Source organism: Pezoporus occidentalis, unplaced genomic scaffold (genome assembly GCF_034315485.1).
Source record: "Pezoporus occidentalis ecotype Australia unplaced genomic scaffold, CSIRO_AGI_Poc_V1 ctg48, whole genome shotgun sequence".
Classification (NCBI taxonomy): domain Eukaryota; kingdom Metazoa; phylum Chordata; class Aves; order Psittaciformes; family Psittacidae; genus Pezoporus; species Pezoporus occidentalis.
This window is the reverse complement of record NW_026915813.1, coordinates 516,538-541,646: the sequence shown is the minus strand read 5'-3', so window position 1 is coordinate 541,646 and position 25,109 is coordinate 516,538. Positions and strand designations below refer to the sequence as shown.

General features: G+C 37.9%; 2 protein-coding genes across 9 annotated transcripts in view; both read right to left on the bottom strand.

Annotated features, from left to right (window-relative positions):
- The window catches only part of CUNH4orf50 (chromosome unknown C4orf50 homolog), a 37,630-nt gene extending 26,009 nt beyond the window's left edge, over nt 1-11,621 (bottom strand). For 4 of the 7 annotated variants that reach the window (XM_062636334.1, XM_062636341.1, XM_062636338.1 and 1 more), the window contains exons 1-5: nt 11,001-11,621; nt 8,887-9,038; nt 6,625-6,763; nt 3,982-4,671; nt 56-167 (exon numbers count right to left, since the gene is read on the bottom strand). In XM_062636334.1, coding sequence (XP_062492318.1) covers nt 56-167; nt 3,982-4,671; nt 6,625-6,762 — 940 coding nt within the window. In that variant the 5' untranslated portion in view covers nt 6,763; nt 8,887-9,038; nt 11,001-11,621. Of the gene's footprint in view, nt 1-55; nt 168-3,981; nt 4,672-6,624; nt 6,784-8,886; nt 9,039-11,000 lie in introns of all 7 variants that reach the window. The other 3 variants (XM_062636336.1, XM_062636339.1, XM_062636337.1) reach the window with 3 other exon arrangements.
- Nucleotides 11,622-12,210: 589 nt separating this feature from the next.
- The window catches only part of JAKMIP1 (janus kinase and microtubule interacting protein 1), a 139,302-nt gene continuing 126,403 nt past the window's right edge, over nt 12,211-25,109 (bottom strand). For both annotated transcript variants that reach the window (XM_062636343.1, XM_062636342.1), the window contains 3 exons: nt 18,165-18,230; nt 15,388-15,432; nt 12,211-13,105 (listed from right to left, as the gene is read on the bottom strand). In XM_062636343.1, coding sequence (XP_062492327.1) covers nt 13,073-13,105; nt 15,388-15,432; nt 18,165-18,230 — 144 coding nt within the window. In that variant the 3' untranslated portion in view covers nt 12,211-13,072. The remainder of the gene's footprint in view (nt 13,106-15,387; nt 15,433-18,164; nt 18,231-25,109) is intronic.

Sequence of the window (25,109 nt, the reverse complement as noted above, 5' to 3'; positions counted from 1 at the left end):
AATGAAATAATAATTGCACAGAAGTGAAAGCAAAAATTCCAGTTTATTTTCATACCAGACTCTTCAGCATGTAGCAGCACAACTGGAGTTTGAGTAGATCTGCTGAGTGAATCCAAACCTGCTCCCCATTTCAGAGTTTGGATGTCATCCTGGATTAGATCTCCGTTCTTAATGGGAAAAGGAGGAGAAAATTAAAAAACAGATTATAAATATACAGTGTTTCATAGAACCACAGAATAGCTAGGGTTGGAAAGAACCTTAAGATCATCTAGTTCCAACACCCCTGCCATGGGCAGGGACACCTCACACTAAACCATGTCACCCAAGGCTATGTCCAACCTGGCCTTGAACACCTCCAGGGATGGAGCATTCAAAACTTCCCTGGGCAACCCATTCCAGTGCCTCACCACCCTGACAGTAAAGAACTTCCTCCTTATATCCAATCTAAACTTCCCCTGTCTAAGTTTTAACCTGTCATCCCCTTATTTGTCATATGAAAAACAGGAACCTAAATTTCCTTCGTTATTTTGCATTCAAAGATCCATTATTTCATTAGAGTTGTTATCATTTCATACAATTTTCTCATCCCAACATTATCTAGCAAATGTTATGGTTTTAAACTTCCCACTGTTTCTGTCATACTTTACAAAAAGTAAAAAAAACCCTGAGTGATAATCATGTAATCATGTCAGATCACAATGGAATAACATCTGAACAAAGACTAAATTACAAACTCATAAACAAAGAGAAAAAGACAGTCCAATCAAGTTGGGGTTGAGACTAATAGTTCAGTGCCCAGCTACAAGGACAGCAGTTCCTAGGCTGAAAGAACTCAAAGGAGAATCATTGTTCCAAATAGAATTTTCTTTTCCCTGATAATTTACTTGTATATTTTGTATTCTGTTCTTAATGTTTATCTTGTCTCCCTGATTGAATTTGGAAACTGTGACAAGTTCTGGTCCAAAGCAGATACCCTTATTGCTTGATACACAGCAGATCACATTTCAGATGCACTGTGCTCATTTCTAGTGAACAAAAGACTCAGACTTGAATTTCTCAACAAAACACATAATCAAGGTGGTAGCCAAAACAGCTATGGTGCAGAAAACAAGCCAACACATTCACTTTTGTCTTCCTGAACTGTTCCACACTAAATGCCAGTGGAAAACAAATTTGGTCCCTTTGGGGGACACACTCATTCTGTTCCTGCTCATTTGCTTTTATTTTTTTCCCAGATATCTTCTCTTTATTGATACGTGGGTTCTGCAAAAAAAAAAAGTTACAGAAAATAACATAAAGGATACAATGGTTGTATGCCAGGAACATAATTCTGTGAAATCAAGACCTCAGCTGTCATGTGAAAACTATAGAAAGGTGCATGGCTAGGTATTTCATACTTTTTCTTCACCAACACCTTCAGCAGACCCCTAATGTTCACATCTAGAAACTGTCTGATAAGTCAAGACACAGCCACATGGACCCAGGTGCTTCTTCATGCATTTTTCATGCAGGCATAGGCTGCAATTGGAATACTGCAGACAGGATCCTGATACCGAGTTTGGAAATTCAGATTTACAACAAGATTTGAATGGCTAAACTCCTAACTGAGGTGCAGTTCACTTCTACAGTACCAGAACAAAACACCTGCTTGGATCTGATGTTATTGTAAGAAGATGAAGTTAACAACTAAGGCTAGTTTTGAGGAATGACTGATGTTCCTGGCATTTGAATGACATGGTATTTACTGAGGAATCTCATACCATGTGTATTTCACATGAGCCTGATAAGCCCATCTTCATGAATTACTTTTTTCCTGTGAAATAGGCAAATGAGCCCATTCAATCTTCACTGAAAAATTGTATACAAGCAGCTTTCCAGAAAAGTACCAGCATGAAAATCTTTCTTGTTTTGTACACAATTTCTCATTTTTATAGCTGTTGGTGGAGAATGATGAGCTCAAATAGGATTTTTCTTGTAACTATTTGGACTAGCATACTATAAGGTGATACAATTAGGAAAGTCTTAATAGATGGCAGTAAAAAACAAGATAAGGGGAAAAAGCAGTCTTCAGTTTTACAGCACAACACCAGATGTCTCCCTCCTCCTTTTATCATAATGAATCTTTTTCCCTGCTGTCTCAAGCCATTTTCTACTAGAAAAATCTAAGTGAGTCAGTAGCAGTACCAAAACAGGAAAAACAGACAACCAGAAATGCAGAAGGCACAAGATTTGATATACACAACATCTAAGGAATGCAACCTACTATGCAGCAGACCAAAGTAAACAGGCTTAACGCAAATTATGGCTTGTTCATTTATACCAAAGACTGGGTAATTGAGACTCAGTTTGACCTCCTATGACAACAAAGCTGTAAATTAATACTTAGAAAAGAAGCAGAAACCTTTGTGTTGAAAAGATAACCTTTTATTAGGGTGCTGCGTAAAATGAAAGATATTTGGTCCTGTTTCTTAAGACTTGATTAGTCTCGGGCAATTAGTCAGTTGATATCTCACTTTCACACCTTCAAACAGGTCAATATTTTCTTATTTTTTCAATTTTCCCAAACCAGCAGCGATTCTTCTCTACTTCTTCCCTGGCCCTGGCAGCCCTTACTCCTCCTGATTTTAGCTGTGCAGCCCCCACAGAGTGCACTTGGTGGTTGAACCTGTTTACAACTCAGTGCAAGTCCCTCTAGAAGTATCTTAAAATATTTCCAAACCTTATTCTTTATTTCCCAGCAACACTGAACTCTCCAGTTAAAATAACAGTAGCAGTTGTTCAGGAAAGTATAAAATTAAGCGACAACAGTCAGTCCTTCTGACACTGTGGGACAGTTATGGAGCCGTGGTGAGGCTCAGCTGCTGAGCCCTCCACAAAGGTCACTCATGTGCTGCTGGTTATTGCAGGATGATATTACCACTCTTCCTCAGTCAAACACAGCCAGCCTCCTCGAGCCAATGTAGAGCCACTAAAAATCACCATGTTTGTAAAGGTGCATTCAACTTCCTGGTTGAAAGTTTATTTCTTCTAGCTCTTACAGACAAAAGATTCTCTGTACATTCTTCCAGTTCAGGAAGGACACACAGCCTGATTGTCCTCATATACTAAAGGAGTTTTGTTCATGCCCATTACCTCTTAGTTAGCTACAGTAAAAATCAAGAGTTCTTGGGATATCAGACCACAATCTGAACAGAGTGGCTGAGTGTGAGGCTTAGCTGATTTCGCTTTATTTAACAAATCCTCAGAATAAAAACACCCTCCACCTCAGTGCATAAAGAACAAAACTTTGTTTGAGTCCTCGCGGTGAAAAGAATTGTTCTTTGTCAGCAAAATGAATTGGCAGAAGCTGAATGCCATATTACAGCATATGCAGAGCTTTCCCATGCAATGCTGGAGCAAAGTGCTTGAAGCAAACAAGTCCTATTCAGTGTATTCAGGGCATATCACAAGCTATGGAACTACAAACCACTGAATAACTCAACTCATTCCCAGGAATGAATATTGTGTCCATCTTCCCTTGTTTACCACTATACAGAAAATCTCATAGACAGGTTTATTTTCAGCTGTGATATTCTTCTTCAGCATTTGGGCATGAATAGCATGTGAAAACTCGCCCAACCATATGTGTATTCTTCCACTGAATGGTGTCCACAAGACAAAGGTCTCAGAATTTCTTCAGGGATCTACTTCTAGTGCCAACTGAGATCTTGGCCATGTCACTTGAGCACTTTAGGAAACAAGACTTGTGAAGTTCCCTCAATGAGCACCTAATAAAAGCACTGATACAATGAAGCTCCAGCTACTGATTCCAGTGGGTATGACTTAGACACTGTGAAGTACTAATGCATAAACAGACGTAAAGGAAAAAACTGCAGGAAGGAAAAAGCCTCACACTTGCATCTCAAAAATGTCTAATGGCAACTGTAATTCTGGATTAAATAAAGAGGGAAGCTAATTATATTCTGCCTTATTTTTACTTACCAGGTCAACACTGCTGTCTCTATTCTCCAACCTTGTAAGTTGCAAGTCCTTTTCTTTCTTTTTCAACTTCATGATACCTTGGTCTTTTAAAGTCCTATTTTCATCCAAAAGTTCTTCCACCTTTTCCTGCAGTTTGATTTCTGATAATTTCAGACTATACACGTGATGGCAAGATTCTTCCAGTTTTCTTCTGAGAGAGTCTTCAGTATCCTGAGAGCACCGGAGTTCCCTCAGCAGGTCTGCCTGTTCTCTTCTGTTGCCTTCTTTTTCCCTTAAGAAATCCAGATTTTGCTGCAATGCTTCGAGGTGGCTTTTCAAGTCATGATCCACATTTTCAATACAAGTTTTCAATTCCATTATTTCCACATCAGAGTGTTTATAGCCCTGAGTACCACTGAATGCTGATTCTAGCTTCTGCTGGAGATACTGCACCATTCCCTCTTCTAGCTTGGATAGCAAATGAGCAACATGGGCACTAAGATCTTGGACTTGCTTTTCCAGCCTAGATACCTCATCCTGAAGGCAACTTTCCCTTTCTCTCAGCACTGCTGTTTGTTGTCTCTGCCTTTGTTTGTAGTGTTCAAAATACTCTGACTGGCTTTTTATTTCATCTTCTTTTGCCTTCAGCTGCTCCTGAAGCCAACGTAATTTTTCCTTTTGCTTCTTCTCTGACTTTTCTTGGGTTTCAACCTGTAATTTCAGTGAATTGTATGGTTAACATCTTAATATTAAATCTCTTATTCCCTTATTCTATGTATTAATTTTGCAACAATTCTGCCCTGTTTTCTGAAAACTCAGGAATGACATAAGTAGATTTTTTTAAAACCAGTAAAATCCTCTATTTAAAGCAAAATTTACCTACTGTCTTGTCCTTTCAGCCATCACTGCGACATCTCAGTAAGAAACAAAACACAAACTCACCCATGTCTACCACTACATAAAATACAGAAAGTTTATAAACACTTTCTTTTGCATGTTCTACAGTACATATTAAATCAGAAGAAACCTTTGAACTGGAATTTATATGACCAGCTGTGAACTATACAGCAACAGATCCTTAACACTGACAGTGGTGTAACACTAGGATGTCACAGTTAGAGAAGCTGTGGTTCTGTTAGAGAAAAGAGAACACATGCTTTTCCAGAGACCTTTGCCCTTCACCATACCTGTTACCTGTCAGCTCCTTTTATGAAGATGCCTTTTGAATCAGTTTGTAAAAGACTTTGGTATTTTCATTTGTGGCAGAGTGTGTTTGAACACTTTGACACACAGAGGTAAAAGGTGTCAGTGAAAGACAAGGGCGGCTTTCATGATTCCCATGCTGCCCTTGTTCTGAGCAGAGTAAGAGCCACCAGTATCATAGGGCCATAGCAACAACTTTGAAGCAAGACTGAAGACACCAAGACATTACTGTATTTCTTCAGAGACTTCATTAGGTCAGTCTTGATCTTTAGTACTACCCTGCCTGAAAGGTTCACTGGCAAGGACAGGATAGAAGGAACAATAGGGTGAAATGTTATGCAAATTCAGGTAGGTGTGGGATACTACTATGTTTGGTTAACTGTGGATGAGAATATATGCATGTCTAAGCCTCCTGTGTCTTGAAAAAGCAGGTTTCACTATTAAATAAAAAAGCAGACTACTGTTCATTCTTCAGAGTCTTGCCACATGGTACAAGGGTCCTGTCAGGGTATTCAGCTTTGCCCTAAAACCCTGAGAAAATAGAAGTGCATAAACAGAATCAAAGACATTGTGTTTCACTGTAGATTCTTCCTGAAAAACTTTGATTCCTTCTCCACTTTCAGGGATCCTTCCAATGAGCTGTGCAAACTAGGTGAAAATAACCATTGTATGTGTTATCAACCAACAGCTGACCTTCCTGATACACGAAGCTTATGTGAGGAAGTACTAGCCTTTGGGAGAACTGAAGACTTTCCATTGCAGAGCTGACAATTTCAGAACAGAGGGCAGGCGATCAGCAGTGGGATGTTCTTGGCAATGAATGATAGAGCAGGTCAGTTTGCTCCAGTGAGGGGCACTGCAGAGGAGGGCTTGCACCAGCAGGGCTCTATAGGGAGGGGGCCCACATGACAATGCATCACAGGAAAGAAGACCCAAAGCAATCTGAGAAACCTGGAAGGGCACACAGGCTAAGCAGGAAGCTTAAAGTGGATACAATCTGGTGGAGCCCAACTTGACAATGTGTGAGCAATTGAAGGCTCAGATGACAGGCTGAGCAGCTGCATTTTATACAGAAAAGAGGCTGTGATAGTTGTGTTGTGCTGTTGTATTGCACATGGGAGGGAATAAAAAAAAAGATTTATTATGGGGCTAGAAAGATAAAGTCTGTCCTAGAGAGGAGGAGTACACTGGGTAGGTTCTGGGGAGAAAGAAGGAAGTGGGAGCATATATCTCAAAGATCAAGGGTCTGAATAACAACACTCTGTCAAAAGCATTAGAGAAATGGTAAGTGGGGCCAGAAAGACCAAAAGGTTCTTCTGATTCCTCTGGTTGTAGAAAAAGAGAAAGGCTGAGACGATCTATTGCTTAAACACTGAGAAGTAACTGGAGATGAGATTGACTTATAAATTATTACCCCAAAGAGAAGCTAAACTAGGTTATTTGAAACAATATCCTCCTCACCAAGTTGATCAGGTCCTCCTGAATGTGTTTTATTTTCCCTTTAACGCGCACATTTGCATATTCAACCTGGTGCAACTTCACATTTAGTTGATCAATCATCGCAAGAAGTGCTTTGTGTGATAGCTCCAGCTCTTTCATCCTGTGAGCGAGAATGAAAAGCTGTGCTAAGTAAATACGACACAGTACAGTTCCAGATGGGGAAGCAGTCATCAGCAGTGAATCAATTTATCTTTATTTTTCCATTTTTCTTCCAGGAATAAAATAATAAAATCTTGTTCACTAATAACAAAAGCTTCTTTCTTAACCAATCTCCTGGGGTTTGCACATTATGCTGGAGACTTTCAAAACTGATAAAGACAATACCTATGTTTGTTCTCTCTGTTTGCTTAATGCAAAAACCATATGCAAGCATATTCATAAGGTTAATGTTCACTGAAGCTTGGCATGCTCTATGAAGTAACAACTTACAATAAGGACAACTGCAACACATCAGTCTGTACCTGTGCCCAATCCTGTACTGATGTATAGGATATTTCTAGGTTCATAATTAGCATATTCAAATTTTATGATGAAGGTAAATTTGTTCTAGTGACCAAAGAGAAAATATCTCACTTGAAACATACTTCACAGTGGGTATTGAAACCTCTAATGCATAACTGCAATGACTTTGTCCACAGAGCTGGATTTTGACAAAATAAAGGTTCATTTCACCTGTTGCTGTTTAAAATAGTAGTGTAAGATAATATGGTGCTATGTTTGGGATTCCTCTACACATAAGGAATAGCTAAAATAATCTTACAATAGCAAGCTTCATGTTCTCCTTAAGGTTTTCCTTCCCTTTTCAGCCTACATATTTTTTTCCCTGTGGCAGATACCAGAGCCTTATCTCAGAGATGCTCACATCATCTCCTGTGCCCCTAAGGACTGTGCCGTACTCAACCTTTTTCCCTGAATTTCTTTGTTCAACCTTCAATAGTTTTCCACTCAGCTCGCCTGCTCATTTCTATCTTCTAGCTCTGTCTTACTGCCCTCACCTGCCAAAACTTCCTGCTATCTCCATCCCAGCACGACAATGCTGCCTTCATTTAAAAATCACACATAATAACATTTCTGAAGCAACAGGATTAAGATAGAAAACACATCATAAAATAAGTATCAGTTGATGTATCAAAGCAAACCTGATGCTTTGATGCATCCTGATACAGTTGATGTATCAAAGCAAACCTGATGCTGATGCTCCCCACTGCAGACACTGCATAACCTAACACTGGTGCCAAACAAAACTGGGCCACATAACAGGTCAACACTCTGCCCTGGCTAGTTACAACTGCTGACTCTGTTTCTCTGTTGTCTCTAACAGTTCTGCCTTCCATGTAATTCCTTGTCTCAAATGTCTGCTTCAGCCACAAGAACTTCAGGCACAGGATTCCTTTTGCTTCTCCTGGCTACCCAAGATCCCTGAAAATGGGCTTCATATATCTCGGACAAGTTTCAGCTGATCCTTGAATTGTTCTCTTATGCTTTTTTTGTTTTGGTTTTAAATAAATTTCTTTCCAACTTCCCTTTCCCAAATCTTTGTTAAAATAGGCCTGTTCCTATGAAAGCTTCAATTTCAAAAAAGATTCATTATTATTCTGATAAAAAGCCCATTATCAAAATATTTCTGGCCAAATCCCTTGATGAATCAAAGCAATTCAGAAATTAAATAATTTTTGGGAATGCCATTTATATTTTCTGTACTTTTAACTAGGTTTCCTTTAGAACAGTGCAGTTGCTGACCAGCTAAACCTTGATCTTATTATTCTAGTCAACTACACAATTAATATTTAATAGCAGCTTTAGCTACTGCGTTAATATTAACGTACTAAACTAGGTGAAGTTTTCTAAAACAAGAAACTTTTTTTGCAATGTAAAATCCCAAATTAACTCTTAACTTCAAAGGAAAGGAATACAATATTAAGCAGAATTTATATGTTATGAATATTTAAGAATAAAACATCCTGAGAAATCTGTCTGGTCATTCACAGCAAGATTTTAGGTCATGCTGTAAATCTAAGTTATATTATTAAAAACTCAAATATTGCATTTCTATTCCACCAGCTACACAAAACACACATGCGTCTTATCAAGCACCCTAAAACCCCATTAAGTCTTTTTTTTCTGTTTTGCATGTATCATTTGACAGCCAGTACCTGGGGCAAAGGGAAGAGTATATTTGTACATTGCATTAATTTTGAATACAGAAAAAAAAACTTTATTTACCTATTTCTTAGGACAGAATCTGACTTCACGTAGTCCTCTAAAACATCTCTCAGTTTTTGCTCTGACTTTTCCAGCTCTTTTATTCTGAGGTCCAAATTTTCTTCTCCAGCACTGTGCACTTGTTCACCAGGTATGCTTGCATCTTCTAATTCCTGGAAAATCCATGAAGTATCAATTTTAACATTGAAATTCAGGATATCAAATCCTTCATTGCTAGGCATTTTAACACAATAAGAAAATTCTTGTTTTCTCCCTGATGGAGGATCCATGATGAAACAAACCCAAATGATTAGGTTCTCAACATACTGCAGTCTAAGCACGGAGTAAAAGAGACTAAGCCTCTGATGGTCAAATGAACAGTCCTTCTCAATTCTGAATACATTTATTATTTATGAAAGAGTCTCATTTCATTAGCCCCAGAGTAATGCAGCATGTGTGGAAAGTGTTGCAGTTCACAAAATGAGATCTCCATGAAAAATTCAATTAGACTAATACATTAATGAATTAGGCATAAAAGTTTTGAAAAGAGGATAATTTTCTACTAAGTAGAGGAGTTACCAGAATTGAGAATGTTGACCACACAACTTCCGCCCCCTCCCCCCCCCTTATTTTGGATAAATACCTCATATTTTATTGTTTCAAGATAGAAGATTAAAAAATAATATTTCCCATACAAAAGGCAATCTACAGCTATTTCAGAGAAACATTCAGTGTTTAACAGGTATTTTGGAATTCTGAATTCAATATTTTGCTTAAACTTCTCCTTCAACTCTGACAGGTTATGAAAATACGCCTAAAAGGAATTTTTAAACTTGGTGTTGAGAAAGCAAGTCAAGTTTGGTTCTTCTCCTTTGCCTCTTTTAACAATAGCTTTACAAGTTCTTCAGCCTGCAGTTCACCTTCATTTACAGGAACTCTCTTAAGCAAGTATTGTCCTACAACCGGTATCTGTAAAATGCTTTTGCTTTTGCTATAATTGTATTGATTTGGAATTTTATCTATAATTGTAATTCAACCACTGAGTTTGGACCTGTTCTCCAGGGAATAAAGCAGTTACTGTTTTGGTTTGGTTTATTTCTTTTCTTTTTTTTTCTGCACAAAGGACCAAGAGTGAAGAGCTCCAGATGCCACTTTGTGATCTCTAGGCTTAGCAAGCCCAGCCCATTCTCAGAGACCATGCACTTCTGAAACCTGTAGAAATAATCACAGGTATCCTCTGGCCTGTATGAGTTCTCAAATGAAAAAGTATCTTTGATTTTAAGCTCCTTGAGACACTAATATCTTTATTATTTGTAAAGTGAATAGACATCCTACTCCATGACTATGAGCATCCCTGAACACCACTGCAAAAGAAGTATATAATAATAGTGGACAATGTTACTTTGCTCATTGAGTTTACAGAGGAAGCTAAATTAATGTCATTTTCTATTGTGCCACAGCCTAATACCCAAGTCAAGCTGTAAGAAGTAAAAATGGCTGTATATTTGGCAGAAAGTAGTCAACAGATAAAAGCAGTGAGGATGGACAGGGCAGGAAATAAAGTGACACTTAAAACCATTGCACTGATTTTAACACACATTTCTAGTACGTGCTCTTGCTTGTAAGTACACTTTTATTCTCTGATATAATGAAAGCTAATACAACAGTTTCTGAAGTTAATCTCAGACCTCATGATCTATTAGACTCTATGGCTTCTGATGCTCCATCCAGAAAACTACTGAGTACTTTAGCATAAAGCTGGGAAAGCTGTTATGACTGACATCAGAAATGAGAAACTTACTGTTTCCTTCTTTGCTCATACAGCTGTGACAGATGATTTAAAAGCTGTGTCACAGGAAGTGAAAATCAGGCCCAGAGTCTTGCAAGGACCAATTCTAGTCCGTTAACACACTGTACTTGTTTCCAGCTCTATAACAAATATCAATATGCAATGGACTAGTAAAACTCCTCATTTTCCAAAACTAGAAATCCTGCTAGCTCAGTGTGGAATAAAAGCATCATGAATGTAACAGAAAACAGCACTCTAATCAGCCAGTTTCATTGAGAAACTTGTCACATGTGAATCACAATGTGACACATCATAAAAAAAAACGAGCAAACTCAACTGCACATACCTTTTCTGCTTTGTAACAAGACCATCTCCGGGCTCTGCAGTACGCTTACCATTGCAGCCACATGCTCCGTCCATCCCATGTTTGTGCTTACAGTTTCATTTCCAAAGCAGTGATGAACAAACTTATATCTATGAGAAGAAAAGAGTATTTCTTTGCCAAGTGAATCACACTTTCCAATTTCTGTTCCTTCATCAGTACCCGATTTGGTTATCTCAAGCTCCGTTTATCTCCCATCATAGTCCTTCTCTTCAGACTAATGCCCAAACTCTTCCCTTTGAAGTGAAGACCCAATTTTTTTTTTTTGCATTCTGTCATCACACTGCTAAATGCTTTAAATAAAACATGAAAAATCTCCGTTTGAAAACACATTCTGTAAATGTTTGTTCTTTTGAACAATACTTTGTGGACAACACGTTCCTTTAGGGATCGACTATCCAAAATCTTGTATGATCCTTGTTTCCAGCTTAAATTGTGCTTTGTACCAGGAAATAGGGTTATTCAGACCCTCACACAAGCCACAGTTTGCTGCATCTGACTGAATTAATCTTGTGGAGTGCCTCAACTACTTATGCAGGTAAATGGTCTTGACTGGTGATTCTTTGTGAAGAGTACATCTAAAAATGATCTTCTGAGGCTGATTCCTGCAGCTTCAAGAGTGAGATATTCAGTTGCTGTGACAAATCTTTTCCTCAGCTTGCTTTGTGCTGCTTTATTTGCCTTGTTATTTTTTTCAATCATGATTTCTACTTTACGCGATATATTATTGTAACCATCTTACCCCACTCCATGTTCATGCTGGAGTTCTGTGTCCTTGGGAGCAGAATTGTTTCTCTGTAGCCCTTTAAACACACAGATCATTTTCAAGAAAATATGAGGGAGGAGAAAGTTATCTTTTTGTATTGTGCTCTTAATATTTTCAGCTTGCCTCAACATTCCAGAAATAATTCAAATTATCTATTTCTTCCTAATGCCTTTCCAGCTCTGAAATAACAATTTGCTTTACCCATCTTAGAAAGATAAGCTTCAACCTTTTGAATCTTCCAACCATTCTCCATCTTAAACAAATCTTTTCAACTTTCATTTTTTTCAGTCTGTGCTTCACCCCAAATTTTTTTGCAGTTCAGGTGGTCTTTGTTTATCCACTACATTTGCTGGTTGAGGTTGTGCCATTTTTGCTTCCTGGTGGCTAATGTCAACATTCTTTTGTTCCACCTGGGACAATGCCATGATTTCCAAATATTCCTTTCCAACTATTTCTCTGCTTATCACATTTGTCTACACATCCATTCCTTCAAGCCGCTCTTTCTTCTTGAAGAGATAACTGAGCACAGTGAGTCATGCATTCCTTTTTACTAATCTCTCAGGTGACCTCGGGATCTTCCATTCTCCCAGTGCTACCTTTACAAGTTATTGCCTTAATTTTCAAGAAACATTAAAATAATCATTTCTCTCACCCACAGTTCTTACCCACTGCAAAGTTTCCTTACTTCAATTGTCCGTCTTGACTTTCTCCAAAACCCATCTCTTCTCCATCTGTTGATTTCCAGCGTATGAATTTAATATGAATTTTACCACTGCAGGGTTGTAAATTTCTATTTGTTTCCATCTTTGAACAGTTTTTTCCCCTGTCAGCTATTTACTATAGAGAATTTATTGTCAAACACTTAGCTTTTTTTATATAGATTTTAAAAATGAGATTCTGTGTTTCCTGGGTGAAATGCAAACCACGTTTGTTGAAAGCATGCAGTATGGAGACAAAAATCTCAGTACTGTAAGAAAACCATTTGGCAGATAACAGTTCACACAGCAGCCAGTAATTGCACTTGTATTTTTTCCAGTGTTTGATTGGTGTGAGAGTGTAAATTCTGTTTAGATTTTTTTTTCAGTGTTTATGGTGTGCTGGTCCTTATTTGATTCACAAATCGTTCCAGCTTGAAGTTATATCTTTAAAAAATCTCTAATTCTAAATTCAAATGTTTTGCAGCTTCAAGTATTATGCAAACTGTTTTAAGAAAAAAATGCATCAATTTAAAGCTGCTCAATAAATATTTTCTGTATTTTTGCAAGTGGACTCAGCTGTTCACTCCATAGGTTCTTTTAGTAGCCTGTATACAAAACAAAAAACAGAAAACTAAAACAACAAAGAAAATAAAAAGTCTGATGAATTTTAGATAGAAAATATTAACATAGAAATAAGTGTTGGTATCCAGCCCTAAATTTACAGACACCACAATCTCTTTCTAAAAGTTTTCTATTAGCTTCAAAGTAATAAGAGTCAAAATTGCTATCAGTAAATCACCTGGTTTGCCTTGAAGTAATGAACAGTGTTCCAGGGTTCAACTAGAGTTAAATCTCTTAAAATAGGCTTTGCTGTGACACATTAATCAGAGACACATTCATCTGTGGCAAAATGAATTATAGGAAATTACCCTCTACATTAGCACCACAATACAACGTGCACTCCTAGAAATGTGAGAGTTGAGCAGCTATGTGGCTACACAGTCATTACCGCTGTGCTATCGCCTCAAAATTCCTGTCACAAACCTTGAATTTAACTGCTTAAATGGCTGCTGTTAACAGGAAGAACAGCAGCTTTATCAACACAACATTTTCTGGAGACTAGATACACTTGAAAATTTTTATTTTCCTCACTAAAGCGGACCCATAATACTATCAGCTATATCAGCACAAAAGCCTATAGATCAGGCCTAAGCCTTCAACTCTTTTTATTTCAAAGTATTTTAAATGGAATGTGATAAATGCTGCTGTTCTCACTAAGTTTATAGAATGTTTATAAGGTGTCTCTAAACTTGGCCAATACACTTTTTACAGTATTTAAAATCAAAAATATTGATCCAAATGTTAGCACCTCTAACTGGGATTGGAGTAAAAAAACTAGATGAAACTCCCAAGACATGTGACTCCTTTTAACATAACTCTTCCAAACTTATATCTGTCCTTTCCAGTCTCCACAGAACAGAAAATTCAATTCAGACTGTGCTAAGGTGAACAGGGCACCACAAGGCTTCTCTTTTCTTCAAATGCATCTCTACAAGCATGTGTTCAATTTTTGAAAAAATGAAGAAAATTTCAAAAAGGAATGCTCAAAATGCAGTTAAAAATATTGCTCAATTTCAAGGATTTTTCAGCAGCCATCTAGCAACCAAAAGAAAGCTTCTGCACATGTAACAAAACATTAATACCCTTGGATTACATCCCACCCATCTGCATCTACCATCATTTTATTGCAAAATATAAAATGCATGCAGCAACACTAGTACTGAATGACCGGAGCTAGTTCCCAAGACCATCTACAGAAAAATGATAAATGAATGTAGTGGGATCTGAATAAAACCCCAAAAGAGACCATGATAAGACAGGTCTGATTTCTCAAAAGTACTTGTGATCTGGGCAGAAGAAAATACTGTTTCAAGCTTAATGTAAGGTAAATAGAATAGCTTTTCTTGATAACTATTGTCATCGCACTTCTTATCATACAGTACTTGACTGCAGTTTCAAACGAGTCAATTAACCACATTTTCTACTATAAAGAGATTCCATGAACATAATTCACAACAGATTCCAAAGGAAAAAAACACTTTGAAAAACTGAAAAGGTAAAAACCTCGTGTATTTTCAGTTTTAAACAAACCAACCAAAACGTCAGCAGCAACAACAGAAAGACTGTGTAAATATTCAACAGTTTTAAACCACACTTTAACCCTTTAACAGTTAGGTTGCTGAGTTACAATCCTTACTGAAAGGCATTGCTCCAGGGAAGAGGGTAGTGTCTGAAAGGAGAGACATGGAGGTTTCTTATCCTTACTTCTCCATGTTGCATGGGCACAGGGAGAGTTGATCACATTGCAACCTTCACAATGCCTTATAAAAGGGGAATCAGGTTATTATTTCCTAAGCTATGTCATGGCTTCAAGGAGCTTGAGGAAGTGAAATGAACCTCTCCTATTTTGCATGTGTGGTGATGCTTACAGGGCTACTAAAAAGCAAAACTGACAAACCAAAGAATGTTCACCGCCTCTCCATCTGGCCTGACAGAAGGTAGGGTCCTACAGCAATATCTGAATTGTTAGAAAAAATATACCTGCCCTAGAGAACTGAAAAGTACCCACTGCAGTTAGGGCAGTCAGTATCTTAGCATGCAAAATCCTTTCTCATTGAAAACCCAATGACTTTCTGCAGAAGTCTAGAAAGGTAACTGAAGGCATCCAAGTTGGATGCCTTATATAGGTGATTATTCTTCTCTGTGCAAGCAAGCACAACCAATACACCCTCCCCCATAGTTTCAGGGTCTTATATACATAATTCTGAAAACATGGTAAAATCTAAGAATTAAACACGGAATATAAAGAAATATATATAATACCAACCACACGTCTTGGCTCAGTTGTGTCATCAAGGCCACAGAATGAATGCTAGTGAAAAAAACAAAAAAAGGAACAAAAACTATAACATAAGATCAAAAGAAAATGAGGAAAAAAAGAAAAGAAAGAAAGATGTAAGATATGTAATATGAAATCCAGTGACATTACAGCAGTTAGTCCTACATCTACATAATTGAGTTGATCTAAAAGATACAGTATACCGATTTTACTCTAAAGATGGGTAAAGGGGTATAAAATTCAGTACTTGAAGGCAGATTTATGAAAGGTAACATTTGTTGATCATGTAACTTCAGAATTAGTAGGTTTGGCTTTGTAACTCAGTTAAGGAAGTACTTGTAATTACACACCTGAAAGCTTTCCTGAAACGTGACTTACCAAGCTAAGAGCACAAACAAAACGCAACTTGTAAGGCAGAGAATCAGTTATGAGAAAAGCATGATGTGTTTAAACAGCACTTGTTCCTCATGTATCAAATAGTAGAATAAAACAGATTTTTACGTCATTCTTCTGTAAAGCCTTTTAGAAGGAGGGCTGGCTGCTGAAGTATCTATAGGGTAAAAATAGCCACCCTTATGTTCTTATTTCACTGAATTTTATATAAAACTTAAGAATAGAACCCATTCCTAAAGGAAAATAAAAAAAACATAATCATGACACAGTAACTCTGAGTAGTGCATTGTCCTCAGCTATAACCAGAAATGAGGCTGAGCTATAAATGCTGCCATTCCTTCAAAAGCATAAGACTTCTCTCCACAAGAAATTATTGTGCTCAGAGTCAGCAACATGTAGGTGTCAGTCTGCACCTACTGACATATTAAATCTTCAGAAGAACAATGAAGAAGAATTCATTAATTCTCCGGCAACACAATCTTCCTTTGGGCAATCAAATTCAGAATGGGATTTAACTCCAAGGAAAAAAAATATCAAATGTAATACAGATAGAAGGAAGCTCTCCACCCGTCCAGGAGCTGAAGGTTAATAGAAAATGATGAAGCTTTTTGGAAGTCTCCTGCCAGTGTAACATTAAGGCAAAGAGAATGTTAATCATTTTAACTCATTACTAGCTATCTGCTAAGCTTGTGATTAAGCTGTTTCTTTTCCAATTCTTTTCTCTCTCCATTCAACTGATGAGCCAGCACAGATAATGCTAACTTCCATTTTCAAAATTAGCAGTCTGTCTAATCCACTACTTTGTAAACTGTAACGGCAATGAATTAAGGGCTTACATTCTGGCAAAAGCAACATCTAGATATTTTGATATTTTAGGATAGGTGGATAAATACTAATATTTGCAGTAACTAACATGTAAAGCTATCACTTATCCCTCAAGGTTTCTCTGCTTTGAGGAATTAACTGTATCATCTTAGACATCACTGGCTGTTAGGCAGGAACAGCTTCAGGCATAGAAGTGGATCGAGGCAGAAAATGGCACAGGCAGTAAAAGAGCCCTTTAAGAGTTGGATATTGGCTGTGTTTCTCTGCTACTGGAAACAGGAATCACTGCCTCCCCAATGGATGCAGGCAGACTAGCCCCAGCCGGGGACTAGGTGGCGTGGTGTAAAGTGTCAATTAGCAAGAGCAGCAGAGAGCCCAGCTTTTCGTAGCTATTTTCCTGGCTCTTCCACAAACCCAGGTGTATATCACAGCTCAAAAAGTTCAGGATGAGGTACAGCAGAGGAGAGGCAGCTACTATGGGAGCAGAAGGGGCCAAGGAAGCTGCTGAAGGAATTGGAGTAGATACTAGAAGTGCTATATCCCCAGAAGGTGACACAGGGAAGACTGCAGCAATTCTGAGAGCAGACGAAGGGACAGTGAGATTAGTGAAGGATGAGGAAGAAACCACTAACTTCTGCATTTAGCCCAATAGCAGGTTCATGTAGGATTAAGTATCCCTCTGTACCAGAGAAAATGAACCAGAGATTATGTAACTCATCTTGCAATGTATACACTGGTTTAGAAAAATCAACATAACTAAAACACTTTGCAAGGGCTTAGAGAAAGCCCCATTGTGAGCCCATGCCCTGCAGAACAGCCTAAACTCCACAGACCTGGGAATCACTTGAGCCCACTGTCCAGGAACCTTGTGCCACCTCTTGCTTGGGACCACAGTGACACAAATACATTTGCTGTCTTAAGCCTCAATCAGAGCTTCTTCAAAAGAGGAGAAATATCATAGTATACCCTGGGTCCAGGGTATTAATTTGGAATTAATTCATTTCTATCTTAAAGGAATATTTTTTGTTTGTTGTGTTTGTCCCATGCACCTCATTAACTTTGGTTTAGTTTTCAGTACTTGCAAGTTTTGCAAAGTAATGTTATCAGAAGAACAGGACAAGTGTTCAAGGCCAGATTGGACAGGGCCTTGAGCAAACTGGTTTAGTGTGTGGTGTCCCTGGCCATGGAAGGGGAGTTGGAACTAGGGGATCTTAAGGTCCTTTTTCAACCTTAACCATTCTATGATTATGCCATATAGGGACAAATCTTTATGTTGTGTCTGATCTAAAACACAGCAAATCCTCCCCCTTCTAGTCTAGTTCAGACTTTTTTATTCCTTTCTGCACTTGGTAGAAAACCTAGGTAACAACTAATTTGAGCAGATTAGGGACAGAGCTTCATTTCATGCAGCAACGACTTAAAGCCAAAATTTATCTTCTTTTAAAACAGATTTCATGTTATTAGGTGCTATTAACATCAATGCAACAGAAAAGAGTAAATTAGTATGGAAAAAGAAATGAATTGGCATTGCACAGGCATTTATTTACCTTTTCCTCAATTTCTTTGAGTTGCCTTTTCTGAAGTTCTATTTTATCTTCTAGTTCTCGAATTCGCTGGAACAGAAAAAGTAAAAGACTAATTATACCTAATTTGAAAAGTATATGAATCAAAAAGATAAGAAATACATTAAAAATTAAATAGAGCAAATGCCCATTAATATAATGCTTCATTTACAGTTATATTAAGCAGGTCCGTGGCAGGATTGCTTCATGTTTCCATGAAACCATGGCATTTTAAACAAGCTGCACATTCAGAACATCATGTTTACCACCAGGAAGTTTAGCACTCATTAATCATAATTTTAAAATTTACATTCAGACAGTACCAATTTGTGCCAAAATTCTTAGAAATACATCACTACTTTCCCTGCAAATGCCAGAAGTTTTTCTACTTACCTAGACAGCAGATTCTACTATTACTTTTCATTTCCATTCTCTATTTTCCTTTCCTATAAAACATAACTATGCTTCTGGTGTAGTTACACTATACAATATGATTATGCTATATGATTTTCAGTTCATCACCAAGACATCATCCAGAGGTTCAGTTACATTCTTTTACTAGGGCCACCTCCCTTCTACATGAAGAAGGTGCATTTTATTACACTTTTAGTATCTTGTTACAGATAAAATAGGTTCAGAAATATGTTTTTTAATAAGTAGAAACCTGAAACCTCCTCCTACTAACAGCCACTGTGAATCAAGGAGCAACTTCATACTAACAGCTCTTCTTAGTATTAACTACCTGACCCCTGCCTGGCCTACAGTGGTTAAGGTTATTAACAGTTCCTGAACTTTGAAAGAAAAATCGTAGTCTGCTCTAATCTCTATGCATAGGCCAATAGAATTAGTGTAGCAGCTGCTGCACCACTCCCAAATTATTTTATTACTCCAAAATTGATTTCAACAAGAGTATTGCTTTCAAAATAACACCCAATCATTACTCATAAGCCTGTGCGATCAACTGATGTTGACAATTGATTACCTGCATTCAGTTCAAAGATCTTAAATAGTGGGAAATGCTCACAGTAGCACAGAAAAGCTGCAGCAAGGCCATATTGCTTTTAAGAAGCACATAGTTTGGTGTGAAAATTGCAAATCTAAACTAGGAGATACCCCAGTGATGGGGTACATCCAGCCCTGCAGTTCACTTGGCCTAGGGCATACTACCCCCCATACAAATACTGCAAACAGGTCACAGGCAATAGCTTTGTTATTTTTGCTGCTGTTTCAAAACAAAAGATTTTGCTTAAATGACTGGTTTGAATATCATGCAGTCAGGAAAAGTCAATCAAAACCTCCACGGTATCATTCTGCAAGATTATTCTCCAGATAATACAAAAGCACAAAGCAGATTACCCTCATGTGACACCAGTGCACACAGCTTTGCTGACAGTAACAAATGCCCCAAGCACAGCTGTATTAATTTCACTTTTTCTCTATTAACTTTTGAATTGATTTATACTTCATCTACTCCCAGCTCAAACCAAATCTCTCTCTCAAGCGATTGTCTTCACATACTGTATGTATCAGAATATTATAGTCACAGTAAAATGCCATGGGATGAGAAGCAGGCAGTTGTAATCATCTCTGAGATCTCTGGTCCATCAGGTTATACTCCTGTTTCTCTCCCACTCATTTCAGTTATGTTGATTCCTACTTACAACCACATCCCAGATCTGAGTGACAGACTACAATTGTCTGGGGGTACTGCTATGCTCTGTGATAAAATTTGGCCATGGTGAAATAAATGGAGAGAAACAATACTTTGAAACTCCATTTTCCCCTACAGGATTTATCATGTGAGATATTTTTTCAATATTGACTGAGAACTCACCTCCAGAAAAAAAAGGAAAATAAAAAAGTCCCTAAACATCTGGTGGCTTTCTCACCTCAGGGTTTACAGCAAAAGCTCTTTAGTTCTTTTATAAAAGAACATCTTAATTAGGATAAGACAGCATTTTTCAGATTAGGGAATTCTGTTAATTAAGTAAAATTTGAGATATTATTACTCCCCTGTGAATTGTTAAGCTTTTCACAAGATTACTGCTGTTCAGCTATGCTCTCCAGCTATTCAGAATAGTTCTAAAAAACCAAAAGGCTGAGGCTTCTGTTTTTGAATTCCCACCCATAAACCATTATAATTGTTAAACTTGGTGGGATAAAAGAGAATTGTTTTCAGAAACTGCTTTAAGATGAAGAAACACGTACTTTCTTAATCATCAGCATAACAAAGACAACCTAGAGATTGAAAGGGAATACACATAGGGTTGAATTTCTTACCAGTGAAAAAATCTACAGAAAATCCTCAAAACAACTAGATTTATATCAGTAAGGAGGATATATAGAGGGTGGATATAGTCAGTAGGGCAAATTTTTTTTTTAATATATATATATATGCATATATGTGTGTATATGTAGACTTATTCCAGACTTGCCATCTAAGAATAATATATTAAAATTAGGTGACCAGTGTTTAAACAGCTAGTATTCCCCTTACATGAGTGGGAATCACAATGACAGAAGACTTAAGCTGCAAATAAGCAAGGTTTTGTAATCAAATTCACTACAGACATTAAGAGTTCAAACCCAGACAGGTCAGAATTTGTTCTAAACCACAACCGTTGGAGTTTTCCATCAGGTATCAAAGATTGGAGTTTACTTCTAGTTGTTTACTTGATTTCCTCTGCAATATTGTAGGGAGGATTATCCAGGAAGATGAAGCGGTTTTAGCTATTCGCCCAACACCCTCTGATTGCACAGGGTCAGCACTGGAAGGTTACCAGCCTAGCTCAGCTATTTATATATCCTGAAAAATCTGACCTAACTAATTTATTTTCATTTAACCACAGAGATTGCCTTAAAATATAAATGTTTTCATGCAATATACTGGCAGGAAGGAAAAAAAAAAAAAAGGCAGACTTACACCTGCAGATGGTGTTTAACAGAAAAATAATTATTTTCCTCCATTGTACCTAGCTGCTTTTACAACATTGTGGTGAGGCACTGGGATAGGGTTAGGAAGCTATGAATGCTCCATCCCTGGCAGTGTCCAAGGCCAGGTTGGACAGAGCCTTGGGGGACATGGTCTAGTGTGAGGCATCTGTGGTAGTGGGGTTGGAACTAGATGATCTTAAGGTCCTTTCCAACCCAATCATTCTATGATTCCATGATCATCTTGACCATACAAAGATAATTTAAAAAAAAAAAAAAAGACTTTAAAAAATAGATGTAAGCTACATGCAGCAATCCTGGCTGTAACAAAAAAAGTATTTTCTAGAAATAACAAGAAATGTTCCTCAGCCAAAGGTCATAAAAAAAGTTACAAAAAAAATTACACATGCTAATTAAGACCAAAGGCAGGATTGCTTGAGATTCACTATAAGTACTTAGATCTCTATCTACGTTTTTTTTGTTTACAATAATTAACAATCAAGAAGCTGTGGACTCACTCTCAGGTTTTCAGCACTTGATTAGATGTGAATTCTGATTTATGTTTGCAAAAGCATAACTGTGACAACAAATCACACAGAACTATTTCATTGTTGTCAAGAAATTCCACCACCTCTCATGCTTTGAGGTATAAACTGATGATCACTAAGTCAAACTTTTCTTACTATGTCATCTAAAGCCATAACAGTTGTGCTGTAAAAGATGCATTCAGCTCTATCCTTGACATAGCTCACAGTAACCATGCAGGGTAAATCTAGCACATTTTTAACTGCACAAAAACTATGTAAGGAAGCAACAAAATCTATTATATCTTGCTCTCAAAACTTTGAGAAGTCTCAGTTGAGAAGAAAGCCACAGGCTGCTCCTTTGCTTATTCTGTTTTTAAAAAGGAAGGGGATATGGCTAGATAACCTAAAACCAGCACAGTATTTATGTTTCCTTTAAAACCCCTAGCACTGGGCGAGGATTAGGGACAAAATAGAGCAGAATTCTGTTGGGTTCTAGTGGTTCCTGTGTTCCTGCGGTTAATAGCTGCCCCTCAGTCACATGGGTGTACCTTTTCAGGACTGGCAGGATTCATGAGAATAACAATGTGCTGCCAAATATGAGGCCACACAAAGGAGTTACTGTAGGCAAACTGTCACAGGGAAGCAAAAATAGTGAAGAGAGACTGAACCATGAAAGAGAAGAGCACAAACATTACGGACATGGATCCTTAATACTGTCCACCTCTCCTGCATTCCAAACCAACCTGCCAAAACCATGAATACTAATTTGTTACTAATTTTATTGCAATAACAAACAGAACCTCATAAAACTTCTAGATGATTGGTGGTGGATTTGTGAATACTCCCTGTTACTACCTCCACCTGCACAGAGCTCTCCAGAGTTGGACAAGCATCCATTTCAGTATGGCAGGCAACTACTTGATGAAGCATCCTTCCTCTAGCAACGAATTTGCTGCCACTTCCGAGTAAGTGCTTACAAACAAGCAGAAAGCAGCAGGGCCAGAAGGGCTGTACTGCTGTATTGAGTTGACAGCAGATGGCTCTGCTGGCCAAGCTACCCCTGGAACAGCAGCTTCAGCTCTGTCAGGAGAGAGGCTCAGCTCTGAAATCCATTTGCATTTCCAGACAGCTACAGAACAAAGATGCTAAAGACGTACAACATGTGCCTTACTCATTACCTAACTGCAATTTGAACAGACTTTTAAGTCCCATTATAAGGTTTTCCTTACTAGCAGTTATATATACATTATATGTACATAGGCAGGTGATACAGCTATAACCCTGATGGACAGCCTTAAAATGCTAACAATTAGATAAGAGAGAGAACAACCAGAAAGTTCAGGCAGCTAAAGCATACATTTGCTTTGGAAGTCTATAGTGCGAAGACAAGCATACGACTGAAAGTCTGCTAAAGAACACCTAATATGGCATTATGAGTGACATTACCAAACAGAGCTGTAAACGGGAAGTTTACAATCAGACACTTCCAACTGTATAAATTATGTGTTCACTGACTGCAGTGATCATATACCATCCCTCCTCTTCAATCTCCAATGCTCAGAGGGCTGTCAAATTGCCCTAAAGATGGAAGTTACACATTTTTCTCAGCAGAAGATAACTAATGTATGGAAGAGGCCTTGCAAGTGCTCATAATCCTTGTTTCCTTTCACCTTATGATGCAAAGTTCATTTTTTTCTGGAAAATAGTGCAATTATTCACTTAAGCAATTACTTCTCCTTGGTAAACCTGGATGGCAAGTGCCTTTAACATGTATCTTCCAGTACTAGTAGAGAAACAAATACACCTCTTCCTTTCTTAAGTAGCAGAGAGCTGAAACACCAAGATGGGGCTTCACATTACTCCCAACAGTTCTGATCTTCCTCCACAGGGGGAGTCTCTCAGTTTGCATGAAGAATTGCTTTATAGTAGTATGCTGCCTTAGCTGGTCCATGAGGGACCAATTCAGGTGTCTCTGCACCTAACAGCTGGATAATTTCCCTAATGATTTTTGTTTTCAAATGCATCCAAACTCAGCAAAATGCTAGATAACCAGAAATGCAAATTCATTATTGTCATGACTCCCTTGGACAAAGATGCAAATAAAGGGACAATACAGCTTTTAAAACTGAATTAAAAGCAATGGGTTTCTTGCAGACCATTGAAATCAGAGGTCAGGAATTGTATTAATGCACTGCTAGTGGAGAACTAGCTAGGTACTGATTTCAGAAGAGAAATGTCTGTAATTTTTAGCATGGTCTGGCTCCTGTGGCTATACTGCAACCTCAAGGTTGCAAGCCACATCTCTGGGATGTCAGCAGAATCAAGGTTTAGGTGAAGTGCAAATAGCATGCCAATGGGTGCATGCCTGGGACTATTACACTACTTTCACTAACAGAGAAATCGCAGTCACACAGGCTTAGAAAACTCAGCTTGTATTACAGAGCAAGGAAATACAAATAATGAACCCAATAGTAGAAAAAACGGCTCTACACTTCCATTGTTTGGCATTATTGAATGGCTAACCAAAGCAAAAAAATATTGCTCTATTAAAGAAAATAGTTAATTGCATTTCCACACAGTCCACATGAAGTATGTGTGCACAGCTTGTGTTATAACAGCAACCCATCTGCATTAAATACCATTTCCATGAATATAGTGCCCATTGTAGAGGAGTGCTGAAATAAGTGGAAATCCTTCTGCTGAGCTCAGTGAGCCCTGGACTGCAGTCTCAGAGCTATAATTTGTCTGCTGGAGGCAATAAATCAGCTTGGTAATGATTTGTCATCATTTTGAGTGTTTGTCATGGGAGGAATTTCATGACTGTAAAGAAAAAAAATTGCTATAATATGTAATGAAGTGCTCTACTACTCTAAGATGCTAGGTCCAATTTTCCTCTACAAACCAACCAAAATGTGCATGCTTCCTCATTTGTTTTAGTTTTTCTTTCACGATACCTCAAATGCTGATATCTCTCTACAATTACATGATCTCTCTACAATTACATGCCCCCTTACACAAATTCCAGGGTTTTGACCCAAACCGCCAGCTACCTTTTTAGCAGCAAACACAGATTCCGAGAATCTTGGTGTTTTCTATTTATCGGATAGTGATGCAGGCTAGACAAAGTGGACTTCATCCAAGCCTTCTTCTCCAATTCTTCTTCTGTCTCTCATTCTTCTTCTATGTCTTCTCCAATTCATTCACAGCATCAGTCAGTTATTCAGACCTGAGACGACATCTTGGATGGCTTCAAATCATCAAGGAGATTTGCCAAACAGGAAAAATGCTACCACGAAAGAAACTTCTGTGACGTATTTCATCTTTCAGACAATGGTGACCCCATTATGCTTCATGTAGGTGTCAAGCTGCAGAATTGATGTTCTTGTTTCCTAGATAAGTGTGTAAGAGCCCATTTCAACAAACATACTGTTTTACTGACAACAGCATCAAAAACATCCATTTATCTGGCAGC